This window comes from Sorex fumeus, unplaced genomic scaffold, assembly GCF_029834395.1.
Source record: "Sorex fumeus unplaced genomic scaffold, SorFum_2.1 ptg000093l, whole genome shotgun sequence".
NCBI classification, from domain to species: Eukaryota; Metazoa; Chordata; class Mammalia; order Eulipotyphla; family Soricidae; genus Sorex; species Sorex fumeus.
Window position 1 is genome coordinate 9,666,880 of NW_026606150.1, and position 17,176 is coordinate 9,684,055.

The 17,176-nt window shown below is 66.9% G+C and overlaps 1 protein-coding gene across 2 annotated transcripts; it reads left to right on the forward strand.

The window, feature by feature from the left end:
• The first annotated feature begins 546 nt into the window (after positions 1-546).
• Positions 547-15,352, forward strand: EPS8L2 (EPS8 like 2). Of its 2 annotated transcripts, XM_056131856.1 has the most exons (21): positions 547-841; positions 2,001-2,074; positions 2,168-2,223; positions 3,269-3,333; positions 6,709-6,870; positions 6,967-7,116; positions 7,545-7,624; positions 8,265-8,404; positions 8,488-8,558; positions 8,654-8,780; positions 8,866-8,954; positions 9,050-9,124; positions 9,207-9,355; positions 9,447-9,579; positions 9,663-9,772; positions 13,206-13,305; positions 13,649-13,768; positions 13,914-13,986; positions 14,455-14,626; positions 14,715-14,847; positions 14,918-15,352. In XM_056131856.1, exons 2-21 carry the CDS (start codon positions 2,061-2,063, stop codon positions 14,999-15,001), a joined length of 2,103 nt encoding a protein of 700 aa, XP_055987831.1. In that variant the 5' UTR covers positions 547-841; positions 2,001-2,060; the 3' UTR covers positions 15,002-15,352. The 2 variants fall into 2 exon arrangements, with proteins under 2 accessions (XP_055987831.1, XP_055987830.1); XM_056131855.1 differs by having other exon boundaries at positions 6,709-7,116.
• The last annotated feature ends 1,824 nt before the right edge of the window (positions 15,353-17,176 follow it).

Here is a 17,176-nt window from a genome sequence, read left to right on the forward strand (position 1 = left end):
CCCTGCACCCCCTTGCCTGGAGCCCCCCGGCCCCTGGGTGCCCCCCCAGGTGCGCGGCCCAGGGGGCGGGGTTGGGGTTTCCCCCAGCGCTTCCCGAAGGCAACCAGGAAGCAGCGTGGGCAGCTCCAGGGCGAAGGGCATTTCCTGGCCCGCGGCGGAGTCACGGCTCAGTCCAGGGCCTGGACAGTCCGCGCCCTCGGAACTGGCCTCTGCTCAGCCTCCCACGCCCACCTGAGACTCCAGCCCAGACACTACGGGCAGGGGCCAGGGCCAGCCGGGAGCCCCACCCTGTCCAGCCTTGTCGGGCCTCGGTGCCCCGAGGGACCCCGGCCCCCGTCCCCAGGGGTCATCGGTTCAGGCCCGGGCACCCCGGAGACCGTCGCAGAGGAGGCTGCCCGGACCGAGAACCAAGGGGCACAGCCTCCGCCCTGCGCCCAGGGCAGGGCACGCCCGGAGGGGCCGCACCTGGCGAGCAGCGGGTGGGGGGCTTGGACGGGCGCTTCCGGGGGGCCCAAGGGCGCGGGGAGGGACCCGGGTGCGCGCGGGGACCCCGCGGCCGCCCCGCCCGCCGCCCCGCCCGGTGACTCCGACCTGCCGCTCAGGTTCCGCGTCTGCGCCCGCCCCGCCCCGCCCCGCCCCGCGCCCCGCACACTCGGCCGGGCGCGCCCGACGGCGGGCGGGCAGTGGACCGCGGACGGGCAGTGGACGGCGGCGGGCAGTGACGGCGGACCCGGCCGGCGGACGCGCAGCGCCGGCGCACGGGCACTGGACGGCGGACGGGCCGGCGGACGGAGCCGGCGGACGGGGCGCACCGGCCGCAGACGCGCGGGCCGGCCGGCAGGTGAGCGCACCTGGGCACACGCGCGGGCGCCCGCCTCAGTTTCCCCGGGAGCGCGCCGGGCTTCGCGCCGACCCGCGGCGGCTGGGCTCGGGCTCCCCTGGCCCGCGGCCGGCCCGGCGAGCCCGCGGGCGCAGGTGTGCGGGCCCAGGTGTGCGAGCCCGGCTGACTCACCTGGGCCTCCCGGCCGACCGGGGCGCCCGCGGGAGCCCCCTCCTCGGCGGGGGGGGGCGCGCGCTCCAGGCGGCCGGGGGGCTGCTCGAGGGGCCCCGCAGCCGGGGTGTCACCCGCCGCCCCGCCCAGCCCCTGCCGGGCCCTCTCTGGGCCCGGCCACCCTCTCCCCGCCCACTTCCCGAGGGTCCCGCCCCCTGCGGTCCGTCTCTCCACGGCGGGGCGAGGGGCTCCCCGATTCCAGGCCCCACCCAGCTCCTCCTCCCCAAGGTCACTGGGCCACTGAGCTGGAATTTGAACTTGGAGCCCTTCCCTCCACCCGCCCTGCTCCCGTCACCCGCCCGCTGGCCACCACACCGCCCTCCCGGTGCACCCGGAAAATGGCCACTACAGAACCGAACCCAAGGGTGGTGGGGGCCCCCGGACCGGGGACCCCTCCCACTGCCCGGCCGGGCCTCTACTGGGCATGACCCCATGGCCCAGGCCTGTGGGCCCAGGGGTGCTTCCGGTTCCCCTGCCGGAACCCCATTGGGCAAACACTCGGCCCACCCATGAGCTCACATTCCACACATTCTCCCGCTCACGTGCAGAGGGTGCGGGCAGCCGGGGAGCCCACCCTGGGGAGACCTGGCCCGCAGCCACACTGACGGGGTTCCCAGAGCCACACGTGGGTCAGCTTGGCCTGGGCAGCCCTGACCACTCGCCCCGAGCCAGGCCTGCCACCCTTCATCCCTTCCCTCTACCCCAGGCCCTTGGCCCATGCCTCCTGGGCCCCCGCAGAGCCACAACAGGGTCCAGATGGCCACGGGCCCCCTGAGTACTGCCCAGAGTGACCCGGGCTCTGAGCTGAGAGCCACCACCGGCGTCACCGGGCATGACCCACGGGCTACCCGGGCAGGACGAGGCAGCCGCAGGGACTCGGGCTGGGTCCCCTGCCTGGCACCCTGGGGGCACCCCCGACCCGCGCGTGAACTGCTGCTTCTGTGTCCAGGCGCGGGCGGCCACCAGGCCCTGGACTCAGCCACCCGGGACCCGCCACCACGAAGACACCATGAGCCACTCGGGGTCCGTGAGCTGCCTGGGAGCCACCGCGAGGGGCCCCCCATCCCCAGGGAGGGGTGTGCCGGGGCCCCACCCTCACCAGCCTCTCCCTTGTAGCGGCAGCCCGGGCCGGTCAGACGGTGTGGCCAAGATGAGTGCCAAAGACCTGTTTGGTGAGTGGCACCGCCCGGTAGGGGAGGGTCCCCGCGCCCCAGAGGTGAGAGCTAGAGGAACGGGCGCAGGTCAGCCCCCGGGAGGGTCCTGCGCCCCAGAGCTGAGAGTGAGGAGGACGGGACATCCTGGGGAGGGCCCACGCTCCAGAGCCGAGAGGGGGACGGGCGCAGGTCAGCCTGGGAAGGCCCTGACGGGCGCAGGTCAGCCTGGGGAGGCCCCAGTAGGTGCAGGTCAGCCTGGGGAGGCCCAGTGCCACAAGGCCGAGAGGGGGACGGGTGCAGGTCAGCCTGGGGAGGCCCCAACGGGTGCAGGTCAGCCCAGGGAGGCCCCGATGGGCGCAGGTCAGCCTGGGGAGGCCCTGACGGGTGCAGGTCATCCTGGGGAGGGCCCACGCCCCAGAGCCGAGAGGGGGATGGGCGCAGGTCAGCCTGGGAGGCCCCGACGGGCACAGGTCAGCTCGGGGAGGCCCCAGCGGGCACAGGTCAGCTCGGGGAGGCCCCGGCGGGCACAGGTCAGCTCAGGGAGGCCCCGGCGGGCACAGGTCAGCTCGGGGAGGCCCCGATGGGCACAGGTCAGCCTGGGGAGGCCCCAACAGGCGCAAGTCAACCTGGGGAGGCCCTGACAGGCACAGGTCAGCCTAGGGAGGCCCCAACAGGTGCAGGTCAGCCTGGGGAGGCCCCGCGCCACGAGGTCGAGAAGGGGACGGGCGCAGGTCAGCCTGGGGAGGCCCCGCGCCACGAGGCCGAGAGGGGGACAGGCGCAGGTTAGCGCCAGCTGCTCCGCGCTCCCCGCCCCCCCACCCCTCGTAAGGGGAGAGCACCACTAATAATTCAGGGCGTCAGCCTCGGCTGCTGCCTGGTGCTCCCCGCAACCTGATCCCAGTGGCCCCCACCGCCTTGCACACACTCCAGGGAGGGGTCCAGGGGCCACAGACGCCAGCCAGGAAGGGGCTCGCCTGCCTGTGCAGGTCCTGCCCCGGGCCCCTCACCCTGGGGGCCCTTTCTGGCACCCTGCGGCTGGTGACAGCACGTTTTCCCCGTGCAGAGCAGAGGAAGAAATACTCCAACTCCAACGTCATCATGCACGAGACATCCCAGTACCATGTCCAGGTGAGGCTCGGGGGAAACTGAGGCAGGTCGTGCCCCCCCTCCCGGTCACAGCCCCCCAGAGGCTGTGGGTGGCACTTTCCGCAGCCCCCGTGGGTCTGTGGGGAGACCCCTGGGAAGTGCTGGGGGTCTCCCTCCGCCTCACCCCTGCAGGCTCACATGGGGCCAAGGCGGGTGGGGACAGAGCAGGGCTCCTCTGGGTCAGTGTCTGGGGGCCGGGGAGTGCAGGTCACACTGTGTCACTCCAGCTCTCTGGGGAGACTGAGCCCAGGACCCCGTCTGCTCCCAGTGGCCCCCTCCTGTCTGGATTGTGTCAGAGGCTGCGTGCGGGCTCCTCCGGGCTACCCGCAGACACGCAGAGCGGGACCTGGCCGGGCTGGGCCTCAGAGTGGCTGGCTTGCCCGCGGGTCGCAGCTGGGACTGGACAGGGACTGGGAGCTCAACCCAGCCTCGGGGCCGCCTGCTGCGTCCGCGCCCGCCCGTCTCCACTGCCCTGCCAGTGTCTTCTGGGCGTTTCCGAGGTCAGGGCCTCACCGACAAGCCTGCGTCTCTCAGGCTTAAGTCCAGGAAAGTTTTGGTGTCAGGGCACACCTTGACCGCTCCTACCAAAACAGAAAGGGGGGAGGAAGGAAGAAGGAGAGAAGAGAGGAGGGAAGGAAGGAGAGAAGGAAGGAGAAGAAAGCAGGGAAGGAGGGAGGCACACCCACGCGTGCGCTGAGACCCCGGGGGTCTGGCCGTGGCCTCCCGCCCCGTCAGTAGCGTCTCCCACCTGTGGTTGATGTTTGTTTTACGTGTGTGTGTGTGTGTGTGTGTGGATGGTTGGGCCGTGTACACGCAGGGGTGCTCCGGGCCGACTCCTGACTCCTGAGGGGGGTGCCAGGGCCCAAACCCAGCCGACCGCGTGCAGGGAGCGTCCGTCTGTCCCTGCTGTCTCTCTCTCCGGCCGGTTTTGAACACCTAGCAGCCCCAGTTTCGGGGCGCCTTGAGCCCCTTCTGTGCTGGCTCTTCCGGAAGGATTTGTGGGTGGCTTTTCCTGGATGACATTTCGTCTCCCTTCCCTTCTCTGCGGCAGTTGGCACGACAGGGTCACCTGTCATGCTGGCGCAGAGGAGCCCACACACCCAGAAGTCACGAGTGTGACCTTGGGTGGCCCGAGACACAGCCGCCCGGGGGGCTCTGCCCTGCCCCAGGCGTGGCACAGGCTGGGGGCTTCTCCGTGCCCGGAGGCATGTTCCCACCTGGTCGCAGGCAGAGCGTGGAAGGTGCCGGCTGTCGCCGGGTGCAGGGCTGGAGTCGCTCCCTCCCACGGCCTCTCCTCTCCCTCCCCTTGCCTCCTTGCCTGGGCCTGGGGCCGCCATGCTGGTGGCGTGTGTTGGGCTGGGCCCGGCCTCAGCATTCCTGTTTCTGTTGCTTCTTTTCTGGTTAGTTCGGGCCATGCCCGGCGCTGCTCCGGGCTGACTGCGGTCTGCACTCAGGGGTCACTCCTGGCGGGGCTCGGGGGACCCTCTGGTCATCTGCCTGTGAAGCAAGCGCCTTCCCTCCTGTCCTGTCATCCAGCCCCTGAGTATTTCCGTCTTCCCCACCCGTGTTGTGCGCCCCCACAACGTCACCTGCCATGGGAAGGGGTGGACAGCCACCCGCTGGGCTCGGGGCTGGACAACCACCCCGCCGGACTTGGGGATGGACAGCCGCCCCACTGGACTTGGGGGTGTACAGCCACCCCACTGGGCTCAGGAGGGTGGACAGCCACCCCACCAGGCTCAGGAAGTGGACAGCCACCCGCCGGGCTCGGGGATGGACAGCTGTCCTGCGGGTTCAGGGAGGTGGACAGCCGTCCTGCCAGGCTCAGGGGGTGGACAGCCACCCCGCCAGGCTCAGGGAAGTGGACAGCCGCTCCAACGGGCTCAGGGAGGTGGACAGCCGCTCCAGCGGGCTCAGGGATGGACAGCCGCCTCTCTGGGCTCGGAGAGGGGGGCGGTGGACAGCCATCCTGCGGGCTCGGGGGGCCAGAGTGACATGACCATGGGAAGGATGTCTGCTTTGTATGCGGCAGATCCGAGTTCGATCCCTAGCACCCCAAAGGGTCCCCTAAACCCCACCAGGAGTGATCCCTGAGTGCAGAGCCAGGAGTCAGCCCTGAGCACTGCTGGGTGTGCCCCCTACCTGCCAAAAATCTGAAACAAAAATCAAACTAAATTAGGCCTCAGGATGCAACCTGGGCTACAGCCCAGACCTCTGGCCCCTGAGTTCTGGCAGGAGTGTGGGGCTCAACATAGAGCGGAGGACCCCCAAACCAAAAATGACCAGGAGGTACCTCGGGGGAGGACACTGCCTATCGGGCCAGCACTGAGTCTGACCCCCTGCACCGCGTCTGAGCCCCAGAACTCTGTGCCCCATCGCCCCATCAGAAACCAGAAATAGGCTGGTACTTGGGGGGGGGGTCTGAGGGAGGACCCCAGTTCATAGCTTGGACTCAGAGGGGTCAGCCTGGAGTGCGAGTCCGGGGCCTTCCACAGGCTTGCGGCTGCGTTGTGGGTCCTTCCAGCGGCCAGCAGGATGGACTTGCTCCCTTGTGTGTTTTTGTTGTGACTCTGATTTATGACCCATTCATCTTGCCCACTCCTGGGACGGGCCACTCAGAGCTCCTGCCTCCTTGCCAGATCCTGGGTCCTGCTCTGACCCGCAGGCCTGGTGCCCCCCGCCCCTCCCCCCCGGCACCAAGGTGAAAGCAGGGTGAATAGGCCGGGGCCCAGCCCTGCCAGCGTGGGCCTGGAGGGAGGTGGCTTTATGGACCGCTCTGGGCTGTGCCGTCCACATTCCCGGGAGCCCTTGTGGGCTCCTTCGTCCCGTGCAGCCCCTCCAGGAGCGGTGGCTCCCTGAGCTTCCTGCGGACAGCGCTGTGTCCAAGTCTGCCGCTGTCCACTCATCCCTGGCTGAAATGCTCTGCCGCCCCAGCCCTGTACACTCACAGCCAGCGGCGGTCACAGCCCCCTCTCTGCTCTCTGGCACCCCCGCTTGGCCCTGGGGGGAGGGTGGTGAGCAGGACTGGGGGGGACCCCTGCTGCTGGAGGGACCCCCTTCCCCACCTCGGAGCTCACACACCCTGAAATGACACTTGCCAGGGTGGCCTGCGGGCAGGTGCGCTGGCCTGGGGCGGACAGTGTCCTTCGACACCCGCCGCCTGTGTGTTCAGTCACAGAGTTGGACAAGCAAGCGTGGCTGGGGGGCACCGAGACCTCTCCCGGGCCCTGGGGGAGTGCGGAGGGCTCCGGAATCAGCAGGAGAGGAGGAAGGGTGGGGCAGGTGGGCAGCAGGCTGCCTCCAGATGCTGGGGCGCCGCCCTTGGGCCTGGTCCCCAAGGAGGCTGTGTCCCCCCAGCACTTGGCCACGTTCATCATGGACAAGAGCGAGGCCATCGTGTCCGTGGATGACGCCATCAGGAAGCTGGTGCAGCTGAGCGCCAAGGAGAAGATCTGGACCCAGGAGATGCTGCTGCAGGTGAACGATAAGGAGCTGCGGCTGCTGGACGTGGAGTCCAAGGTGCGAGCGGGCGTGGACAGGGTCTGGCGCGGCGGCGGTCCAGCGCCAAGGCGGGCGGTGTCCAGGCAAGCCGCAAGCCGCCCTTCCCTCCCGCAGGAGGAGCTGGAGAACTTCCCGCTGCCCACCGTGCGGCACAGCCAGACGGTGCTCAACCAGCTGCGCTACCCGTCCGTGCTGCTCCTCGTGTGCCAGGACTCGGAGCAGAACAAGCCCGACGTGCACTTCTTCCACTGCGACGAGGTGGAGGTGAGGGGCGGCGCCCCCCACCAAGCCCGGCCCCGCCCACGCGAGGAGCCACGCCCCTCCCCGGCCGGCCCCGCCCAGTCCCACCCATGCCGAGGAGCCCCGCCCCTCCCCGTCTGGCCCCGCCCACGCCGAGTAGCCCCTCCCCTCCCCGTCAGGCCCCGCCCACACCGGGAGGCTCCGCCCAGTCCCACCCATGCCGAGGAGCCCCGCCCCTCCCCGTCAGGCCCCGCCCACACCGGGAGGCTCCGCCCGGTCCCACCCATGCCGAGGAGCCCCTCCCCTCCCCGTCTGGCCCCGCCCACGCCGAGTAGCCCCGCCCCTCCCCGTCCGGCCCCGCCCACACCGGGAGGCTCCGCCCCGGCCCCACCCACCCCGAGGAGCCCCGCCCGCGCCGGAAAGCCCCGCCCACCCCTCGTCCCCTCCCGCAGGCGGAGCTGGTGCACGAGGACATTGAGAGCGCGCTGGCCGACTGCCGGCTGGGGAAGAAGATGCGGCCCCAGACACTCAAGTAGGGCCCGGGCGGGAGCGAGGCGGCGGCCGGGAGGGGAGCGACGGGCGCGGGAGGCGGGGCGGGGAGGGGCGGGGCCAAGTCCTGCGAGGGCGGAGCCCGGCCAGTGAGGGAGGAGGAGCCCGGGAATGTGAGGGGAGCCTGAGGGGGGGCCCGGAGAATGTGAGGGAGGGTCCAGGAATCCGAGGGAGGAGCCCAGGAACCTGAGGGGGGCCCGGGCCGGTGAGGGAGGAGCCGGGGAATGTGAGGGAGGAGCCTGGACCTGTGAGGGGAGTCTGAGGGAGGGGCCCGGAGAATGTGAGGGAGGAGCCTGGGAATGTGAAGGAGGAGCCCGGGCCCGTGAGGAGAGTCTGAGGGAAGGCCCGGGCCGATGAGGGGGTGTGGGGAGGAGCCCGGGCGTGTGAGGGAGGAGCCCAAGCCTTGAGAGGAATCTGAGGGAGGGGCCGGGCCGGTGAGGGAGGAGCCGGGGAATGCGAGGGAGGAGCCCGGACCTACCCGCGACGGGAACCTGAGGGAGGAGCCCGGGAACCTGAGGGGCCCGGGCCGGCGAGGGCGCGGGGAGGAGCGGCGGGGCTGAGGGAGCGCGGGGAGGCGGCGGGGGGCGCCTCGCGGGCCCGGGCAGACCCCGCTCCCCCGGCAGGGGCCACCGCGAGAAGCTGCAGCAGCGTCGGTCCGTGCTGCCCGCGTCCCCGGGCCCCGCCCCCATCCCCGTGCAGCGCGCCGGCGTGGACGCGGCGCCCAAGAACCGCGTGGGACCCCCGGTGCCGTTGGGCGAGGCAGGTGGGCGCCGGCGGGCCGGGGGGGCGGGGGCGGGGGACGCGGGCGGGCGGGGGTCGCGGTCCCAGCGCTGCTGTGCCCCGCAGGGTTGCGCCGCCGGGACGCGCCGGACGAGGAGCCGCGGGCCGTGCTGGCGCACAAGATCGAGAAGGAGACGGTGGGCGCGGGCGCGGGCGCGGGCGGGGGGCGCGGGCGGGGGGCGGGGGGGGGCGCGCCCGGCCCGGGCTGAGCCCCGCGCTCGCTCCCCCGCAGCAAATCCTCAACTGCGCGCTGGACGACATCGAGTGGTTCGTGGCGCGGCTGCAGAAGGCGGCCGAGGCCTTCAAGCAGCTCAACCAGCGCAAGAAGGGGAAGAAGAAGGGCAAGCGCGGGCCGGCAGGTGCGGGGGCGCGGCGGGGCGGGGCGGGGTCCGCGGGGCGGGGCGGGGTCCGCGCCGCGGGGCTCAGCGCTGCGCCCCCTTGCAGAGGGCATGCTCACGCTGCGCGCGCGGCCCCCCGCCGACACCGAGTTCGTGGACTGTTTCCAGAAGATCAAACTGGCCATCAACCTGCTGGTGAGGCCCGGCCCGGGCGCGGGTCCCTCCCGCGGGGCGGGCGGGGCGGCCCCCGCAGCGCCCCCAGCCCCGCCTGACCCCCGCCCCGCCCCCAGGCCAAGCTGCAGAAGCACATCCAGAACCCCAGCGCCGTGGAGCTCGTGCACTTCCTCTTCGGGCCTCTGGACCTGGTACCCACCCGGGCCGGGCCGCGCCGCGCCGCGGGGGGGGGGCGCGCGGGGGGGCGCCCCCTGAACCCCGCATCTGCCCCAGATCGTCAGCACCTGCGCGGGCCCGGACCTGGCCGCCTCCGCGCGCTGCCCGCTGCTCTCGGCCGAGGCCGTGGCCTTCCTGCACGGCCACCTGACGCCCAAGGAGATGGCGCTCTGGAAGTCCATGGGGGAGACCTGGACGCAGCCCCGGTACCGGGGGCGGGTGGCGCTGGCCGCGTGGGTCCCCCCCGACCCCACGGCGGGCAGCGGGAGACTGACCCGGGGCCTCCCTGCCCCGCAGCTCCCAGTGGCCGCGGGAGTCCCAGGTGCCCTTCTACGTGCCCCGGTTCCACAGCGGCTGGGAGCCGCCGCTGGACATTCTGCAGGAGGCCCCCTGGGAAGCCGAGGGACTGGCCGCCCCCTGCGGCCTGGAGGTCAGCGGCCCCGCCCCCCCGCGCCCCCCGCCCGCCCCCGCCCGGCCCCACGCGCTGAGCGCAGGCCGCCCCTTCTCCTGCAGCCCGCCCCCGGGAGCCAACGGTCCTTCCGGAACCCCACCAAGCCGCTGCCCACGGCAGAGCCCGCGCCCCTCGGAGACGGACCCCCGCTCAGCGCCCAGGGCCCTCCCAGGTGAGCCCTCGCGGCCCGCAGGTGCGCGCGGCTGCCACTAGGGGGCGGCCGAGGCCCCTCAGGGCGCGGCTTTCCCCTGCGACTCGGGGATGTGCCTGGCAGGGCGAGGGCGGGCACCCACCAACTCCCGCCGGGCGTCCCAGCATCCCGCAGGTCCCCACACTCTGCCATCCTGCTTAGAAACAGCACAGGGGCAGGGGGTGGAGGGTCCTTCCGCACAGACCAGCCCTGTGCAGGCCTCCCAGCACCGCCAGGGGTCACTCCTGAGCACAGAGCCGGGAAGAGCCTCCGGGCGCTGCCAGGTGTGACCCAAAAACCCCCAAAGAAATCGTCGGACCGGGTGGGAGTGATAGTACAATGGGTAGGGCGCTTGCTGGACTGGCACGAAGCTGACCTGGGTCCAACCCCCGGCATCCCGTATGTTCCTCACGCTCCACCAGGAGTAATTCTTGGTGCAGAGCTCAAACACAAAAACAACAACAGCGCGGGGCTGGAGCAAGAGCACAGCGGGCAGGGCGTTTGCCTTGCACACAGCTGACCTAGGTTCGATTCCCAGCATCCCAGATGGTCCCCCGAGCACCGCCAGGACCTGAGTGCATGAGTGCATGAGCCAGGTGTAGCTCCTGTGCATTGCTGGGTGTGACCCAAAGAGCAAAAAAGAAAAAAAAAAAACAACGAAAATAGTCTGCTAAACCCCCAACACACATCTCACAGAGCCAAAATGGGGACACTGCTCCTTTTCTCTCTGTTCTCACTTCTTGTCAGGATCTGCTCTGTGTGTGAGGTGTTTGTGTGTGTGTGTGAGAGAGAGACAGAGACGGAGAGGGAGAGAGAGAGAATGAGAAGTTAGTCTGTGAGTGCATGTGTCGGTTTGTGTGAGTGTGTGAGTATATTTTGAGAGTATGTGCTGTGTGAGAGAGTATGAGTGTGTATAGGTAAAGGTAAAGGCCCTCCCATTGATCGTCGATTTGCTCAAGCGGGCCCAGTAACGTCTCCATTGGAGACTTTGTTGTTACTGTGTCTGGCATATCGAATACTCTCGGTAGCTTGCCGGGCTCTCCGAGAGGGGCGGAGGAATCGAACTCGGGTCGGCCATGTTGGCCGCTTGTAAGGCGAACGCCCTACCGCTGTGCTATCGCTGGAGAATATGTGGGGGTGTTGGGTGTGGGGGTGTGAGTAATTGTATGCATATGTGGGTGTATGTGAGCATGTGGGTTTAAGTTTGGGGTGTGTGTCATGGTGTGGAAATAGGAACAAGAGCGTGAGTTATTGTGTGAAGGTGTGTGTGGAATATACATGTGATGTGAGAGAATGAGTGCATGTCACTTTGAGTGCAGTGTGAGTGTATATTAGTATGTATGAGTGTGGGGGGTGAGACAATGTATGGGATATGTACGTGTATGAGAATTGAGTGTGTTATTGTATAGTTTTGCGTGAGTGCATGTTATTTTGTGGGTATATGTGTAGGAATCAGTGTGTGTGAATGTGTGAGAGTGAAGTGTATGTTACTGTGTGGGTCTGTGAGTGTGCATACGAGTATGTATGTGGGTGTTATGTGAGTGGGCATTGTTCGACTGTGAATGTGTGGTATATGTATGTGTTTATGTGAGAATGTGAGCGTGTGTTATTGTCTAGGTGGTGAGTATGTGTTATTGTGTGGATGTACATTTGAGTTAGTGTGTGAGCACATGTTTGAGAATGAGTGCACATTATTTAAGCGTATGTATATGTTAGAACATGTGGGTGTGTGGGTGCACGTGTGTGAGTATGTGAGCTTGTGGGTATCTGAGTATGTGTGTGTGGGATACTGTCACTGTCCTGCCGTTGTTCATCGGTTTGCTTGAGCGGTCCCAGTAACATTGTGAGACTTGGTTGTTACTGTGTTTGGCATACTGAATGTGTCTCGGGGAGCTTGCCAGGCTCTGCCGTGCGGGCGAGATGCTCTCGGTAGCTTGCAGGGCTCTCCGAGAGGAGCGGAGGAATCGAACTCGGGTCAGCCATGTTGGCTGCATGCAAGGCAAATGCCCTACCGCTGTGCTATCGCTCCAGCCCTGTGTGTGGGATATGTGTGTATTATGAGAGTAAGTTCTATGAGTGTCTTATTGTGTGAATGTGGGTGCACATGCAAGTATATATGGGAGTATATGGGGGGAAGTGTGAGTGTGTGGGATATGTGTGGGAGTGTTGGGAGTGTGTGGGTGTGTGTATGAGAGTATATGGGATATGTGTGTCTTTGGGGATATGTGTGGGTATTAGTATGTGAGATATGTGCGGGTGTATCTGGGTGTGTGGGCATATGTGTGAGTATGTAGAATGTGTGAGTATGTGGGATGTTTGTGAGAGTGTGTACGTGTGAGTATGTAAGGTATGTGGTGGTGTATATCTGAGAGTGGGCGAATGTGGGATGTGTGTGTGGGATGTATGTGTGACAGTGTGTGTGAGTATGTAAGATGTGTGCAGGGGTGTATATGTGAGAGTGTGGGTTATGAGAAAGAATGTGTGGGTGTATATGAGTGTGTGATATGTGTGTGCGGTGTATATATGAGAGTGAGTATATGTGAGTGTGTAAGACGTGTATGTGGGGTGTATATGAGAGAGTGAGTGTATGGGTATGTGTGAGAGTGTGGGATATGTGAGTTTGTCTGGGTGTGTGAGTATGTGGGATAGGTGGGTGTGTGTATGTGTGAGGGTCTTGGTATTCGTGGGGTGTGTGTGAATGTGTCTGAGTGTATGTGTGTGTGAATGTATTGGTGTATGTGAGAGAGTGTTTGGGATATGTGTGTGAGTATATAAGATATGGGGGGTATATGTGCGAGTGTGTGAGTCTGTGGATGTCTGTGGAATATGGGTGGGTGTGTATGTGTGAGGGTGTGTGTGTATATGAGAGAGTATGTGTGGGTGTATGTGAATGTGGGATATGTGGTGGGAGTATATGTGAGTGTGTGTGTGTGTGTGTGTGAGTATAAGGTATGTGGGGGGTGTATATGTGAGAGTGTGTGTGTGTGACTTGTGTGCTTAAGAGTGTGTAGTGTGTGTCGGTCACACAGAACTCGATCCCGGGTGCGCTCCTTCCTCTCCTTGTCTTGCCCTGCACGGGCCTGGCCTTGCTTTGGGCGCCTCTTCTGACCCACGGTTCCTGCCCCGACGGCCCCGGCCCGACCCTGGCTCCAGCTCAGCCCCACACATCCTGGACACCGAGGTGACACCGCGGTGGCACCTGAGTGACTAGGCCAGACCCAGCAGAGCCACAGCCGATCTCCCTGGGGCTGGGCTGGCGTCTGGTCTCCCGGGGTCCAGGGCTTGGCCGCAGACCTCTGCGTGGGGGACACAGTTCCTTCCCTGGCCTCTGCGGGGCTGGCGGGCGGGCACTGAGCTGAGGGCGCAGCCCCAGCCCTGCGCAAGGCACCTGCTCACCCCGTGGCCCGTCCACCAGGGGTTACGAGCCCACCGCGACCAAGTACGCCAGGGTCCTGTACGACTTCACCGCCCGCAACGCCCACGAGCTCTCAGTGCTCAAGGACGAAGTCCTGGAGGTGAGGGGAGGGGCTCTCTGCCCTGGCGTCTGTGCTGGGAGGGGCCCTCACCTGTGGGGATGGCGCCCCTTACGTGTTCCTCACACCCGAAAGTGGGGCTGTGGGTGCGCAGGGTGGGGGCAGCAGGGTGGCGGGGCTGTCTGACCCACACTGGCAGGCGCGCGGGGCGTCCCCTGGTGGGAGGGAGGCCGGGTGACAGGCTGCAGGAGGGGGGGCTGATGTCCACATAGGACTGGGCCCTGTGGTGGGGAGTTTCAGGGGTGTCGCCTGGGACTTGGTCTGCACCCCATGGCTCCGGCACTGGAGCTGGTGGGCGACTGGGGCGACTCGGGGGTACCCACAGGTGGTGAGAGACGGGCACCACTGGTGGGAGCTGCGCAGCTCCAGGGGCGAGGTGGGCTACGTGCCCAGCAACATCCTGGACGAGGCACGGCCCGAGGATGCAGACCGCCCTCCCGACCAGGTGAGGGGAGAAGGTGCTGCTTGGGGCGGGGTGGGGGGGCAGAGCCGGAGGGCCGCCGCAGGGCTGGTTTGGGGCCCGGAAGGAGCAGAGCGACGGGGACAGGCCCCCTGCCCCATCGCTGTCCTCCTGCCCCCCACCCTTGCAGCCAGGTGCGAAATACTGGGGCCCCGCCAGCCCGATCCACAAGATGTCCCCCGGCATCTCAGGACCCAAAAATGGTGAGCAGGGGCTGGAGCGACGAGAGCACAGCGGGGAGGGCGTTTGCCTTGCACGCGGCCGACCCGGGTTCGATTCCCAGCATCCCATAGGGTCCCCCGAGCACCGCCAGGGGTAATTCCTGAGCGCAGAACCAGGAGTAGCCCCTGAGCATCGCCGGGTGTGACCCCCAAAAAAGAAAAAGAAACACACCCAAGTTTTTGGGGCTGGAGAGATAGCACAGCGGGTAGGAGGGCGTTTGCCTTGCACGCGGCCGACCGGGTTTGATTCCCAGCATCCCCTATGTGGTCCCCTGAGCACTGCCAGGAATAATTCCTGAGTGCATGAGCCAGGAGTAGCCCACCCCTGAGCATCGCTGGGTGTGACCCAAAAAGCAAAAAAAAAAAAACTGGTGAGCAGGGACCGGCAGGTGTCCGGGTGAGGGGGGCCCGTCTGGGGCGGGCCGCCGGCCTGAGCTGCTGTCCGCGCAGAGGTCATGGACGAAGTCAACAACGAGCTGCAGCTTAAGATCCACAACATCAAGTCGCAGCGGCCGCGCAGCTTCCGCGTGGAGCGCAGCCAGCCCGTGCGGCAGCCGCTCACCTTCGACTCCAGCCCGGAGCAGGTGCAGGCCTGGCTGGAAGCCAAGGCCTTCAGCCCACAGTGAGCGCCGGGTGCTGGCCGGGGTGGGGGCTGGGGGGGGGCAGCGCCCCGCCCAGGCTCACGCCTGCCCGCCCGCGCCCGCCCGCAGGACGGTGGAGAACCTGGGCATCCTGACCGGCAGCCAGCTCTTCTCGCTGAACCGCGACGAGCTGAAGAAGGTGTGCGGGGAGGAGGGCGCGCGCGTGTACAGCCAGCTCACCGTGCAGAAGGCGTCTCTGGAGGTGAGCCGGGCCTCGCCCTCCCCGGCTGGCCAGCGGCATGCAGCGCGCTGACCGTCCCACTCCCCCCCAGGATAGGAAAGGCGGCACCGAGCTGCAGAAGATCATGGACAAGATCACGTACAACCAGAAGCGGATGGAGGACGAGGAGAGCTGAGCGGCGTCCCGCCGTCCTGACCCCTCACCCCCGCCCCACTGCAGCCAAACGGCCACTCCGGCCACACTGGTGGCTCGCTCGCCCACTGGGGCCCCTGCCCCCCATCCGTGCTCACTGCCGCACCCACCGTACCCCACTCCCGCCCCCAGGAGGGCTTCAGTGGGGCCCCTTCCAGCTCACAGCACCCTGAGGTGGGCATAGGGACCCCCCACGCCCTCCCGTGGAGCAAGCGCAGCTGGATTTCGAGGTCCCTGACGCCTCCCCGAAAAGAAACTTTCTTTGGCCCAGTCCCAGCCAGGCCTGTGCTGTGTCCTGGGGGGTGAGGGGAGGCCACAGCCCAAACAGAGAGAAGCTCGGATCTCATTAAACAGGCTCACTCCTGCCTGAGCGTCGTGGGGGGTTCACTGTGCAGCCCCTCGGAGTGGGGCGCCGGGCACCAGGGAGCCCTCCCTCGAGGCTGGACGACTGTCCTGTGCAGCCAGCCCGGACGGCTGCCCCGCAGTGCACTTCCATGGGCCCAAATCCCGGCGCCAGGTCTGGGAACCCAGTGACGGCATCTGGGGTACAGGAGAGGCTGGTCGGAGGCCAGGCTGCTTCTAGAGTGCCCGGGGACCTGCTGACCACTAGTCTCTGCTCCAGGCCCTTCGCGGTGGTCTCCAGCGCCCTCTGCTGGCAGCCGGAGGCAGCTGCACTCTGGAGCGGGGAGTGCGTGAAAGGGTTTTCTTTCCGTGCTGGGGTGTCGCGCGTCTCGCACCCTGGTTCACTCACACGGCCCCATGGGACTGCGTGTGTCCAGCACGGTCTGGGCCTGAGAATCTCGGAGGTGATGTCCGCGAGGGCATCCCTGTGGAGGTGCCCCCCTGTGGGGTCTGCCCCTTGAGGGACCCATGAGGAGGAGGCAGTGGAGGGAGCAGCTCCCCCCCCAAACAAACACCCCCATGGAGCCCTTCAGCTCACAGCCCTGCCCGGCCCGGCTCCCGCTCCTGCCTGCTTCCAGCTGGTTCGGAGCAGATGGGCTCACAGCCAGGGCTCACAGGCCGGCCTGCCCAGTCTCGGGCTACAGGACCATACAGGAAGATGGTGGTCAGGGAGGCTGGGCCGAAAGGCCTGCTGGCTCCACCGCTGCCCAGACCACTCCCTGCCCCGGCCGTCTCTTTCCCGGAAACCTCAGAGGCCCAGTTCTCTGGCCAGGGGAGACCCCAGCGCCACCCACTTGTCCTCGGAGCTCCTGCGGGGCCTGACCCCACCTATCTGCTCCAGCCTCAGGGCTCCTGGGAGCCCCCTCCTTACTGGGAACCCCAGGATAGTCAGATGCCCACTGCAAAGAGGGGACCCCAGCAACGTGCCTGAGGGGCTCCCACCCTCACCAGGAGGGCCGGGCTGCCCTTCCTGTCAGGGCCACACCCTGCTCTGTGCTGGGCGCTCCAGGCGGTGCCGAGGCTTGAACTCGGGTTTCTGCCCGTGGAGCCCACAAATCCCGTTGAGCAACTTCAGCCCTTGGCACCTCCGCCCTGCTGCACTTTTGCAAAATATTTGGTTTCCCAAGAAGCTGATGCCAGAAGCTAGGGGAGCAGGGCAGAGGGCAGGGGCACCCCTGTTCCCAGGGCAGGAGGGACCGGCAGGGGCTGTAGTTGCAGAAACATTTCTGAGCCCTGAAGTGCAGGGGTGTGGCACTGGGGGAACACGGCCGAGCCCTGGGGAGCTGAAGCCAGCCCATGGGTGCTGGCGAAGAGGCCCCGTGATGTTCACGCTGTCCCCACTGACGCCCAGGGTGCTGCCACCAGCGCAGGACAGCCCAGCAGGGACCATGCACCAGGTCCCCAGCCTGAGCTCTGGTGGGTTCATAGTGAGAGTCGGGCACGGTCACACCCAGGTGAAGAGTGGCCCTGGGGGAGCGAGCACGAACAAGCGTGCTGTGACACGCACCTGTACATAGGGACAGACAGCTAGGGACACACTTGGGCATGTGTGCAGTACATGTGTGGTACACGTGTACAGGGACGTGTCCATGGGCATGTGTGCATGGCCATCCGTGTACGTGGGTATGTGTATGTGGGTACACAGCACATGTGCATGGCCACACGTGTACACCGGCATGGGTATGTGGACATGTGTATACTGGCATATGGGCATGTACACATGGGTACGTGGATACATGTATGCATGGCACACACA

Excerpts from the sequence above, each read along its gene's own strand:
- EPS8L2 (XM_056131855.1), top strand. Across the intron at positions 9,125-9,206 it reads TCTTCGGGCCTCTGGACCTG|ATCGTCAGCACCTGCGCGGG; the intron begins GTACCCACCCGG and ends CATCTGCCCCAG. Across the intron at positions 9,356-9,446 it reads GAGACCTGGACGCAGCCCCG|CTCCCAGTGGCCGCGGGAGT; the intron begins GTACCGGGGGCG and ends CCTGCCCCGCAG.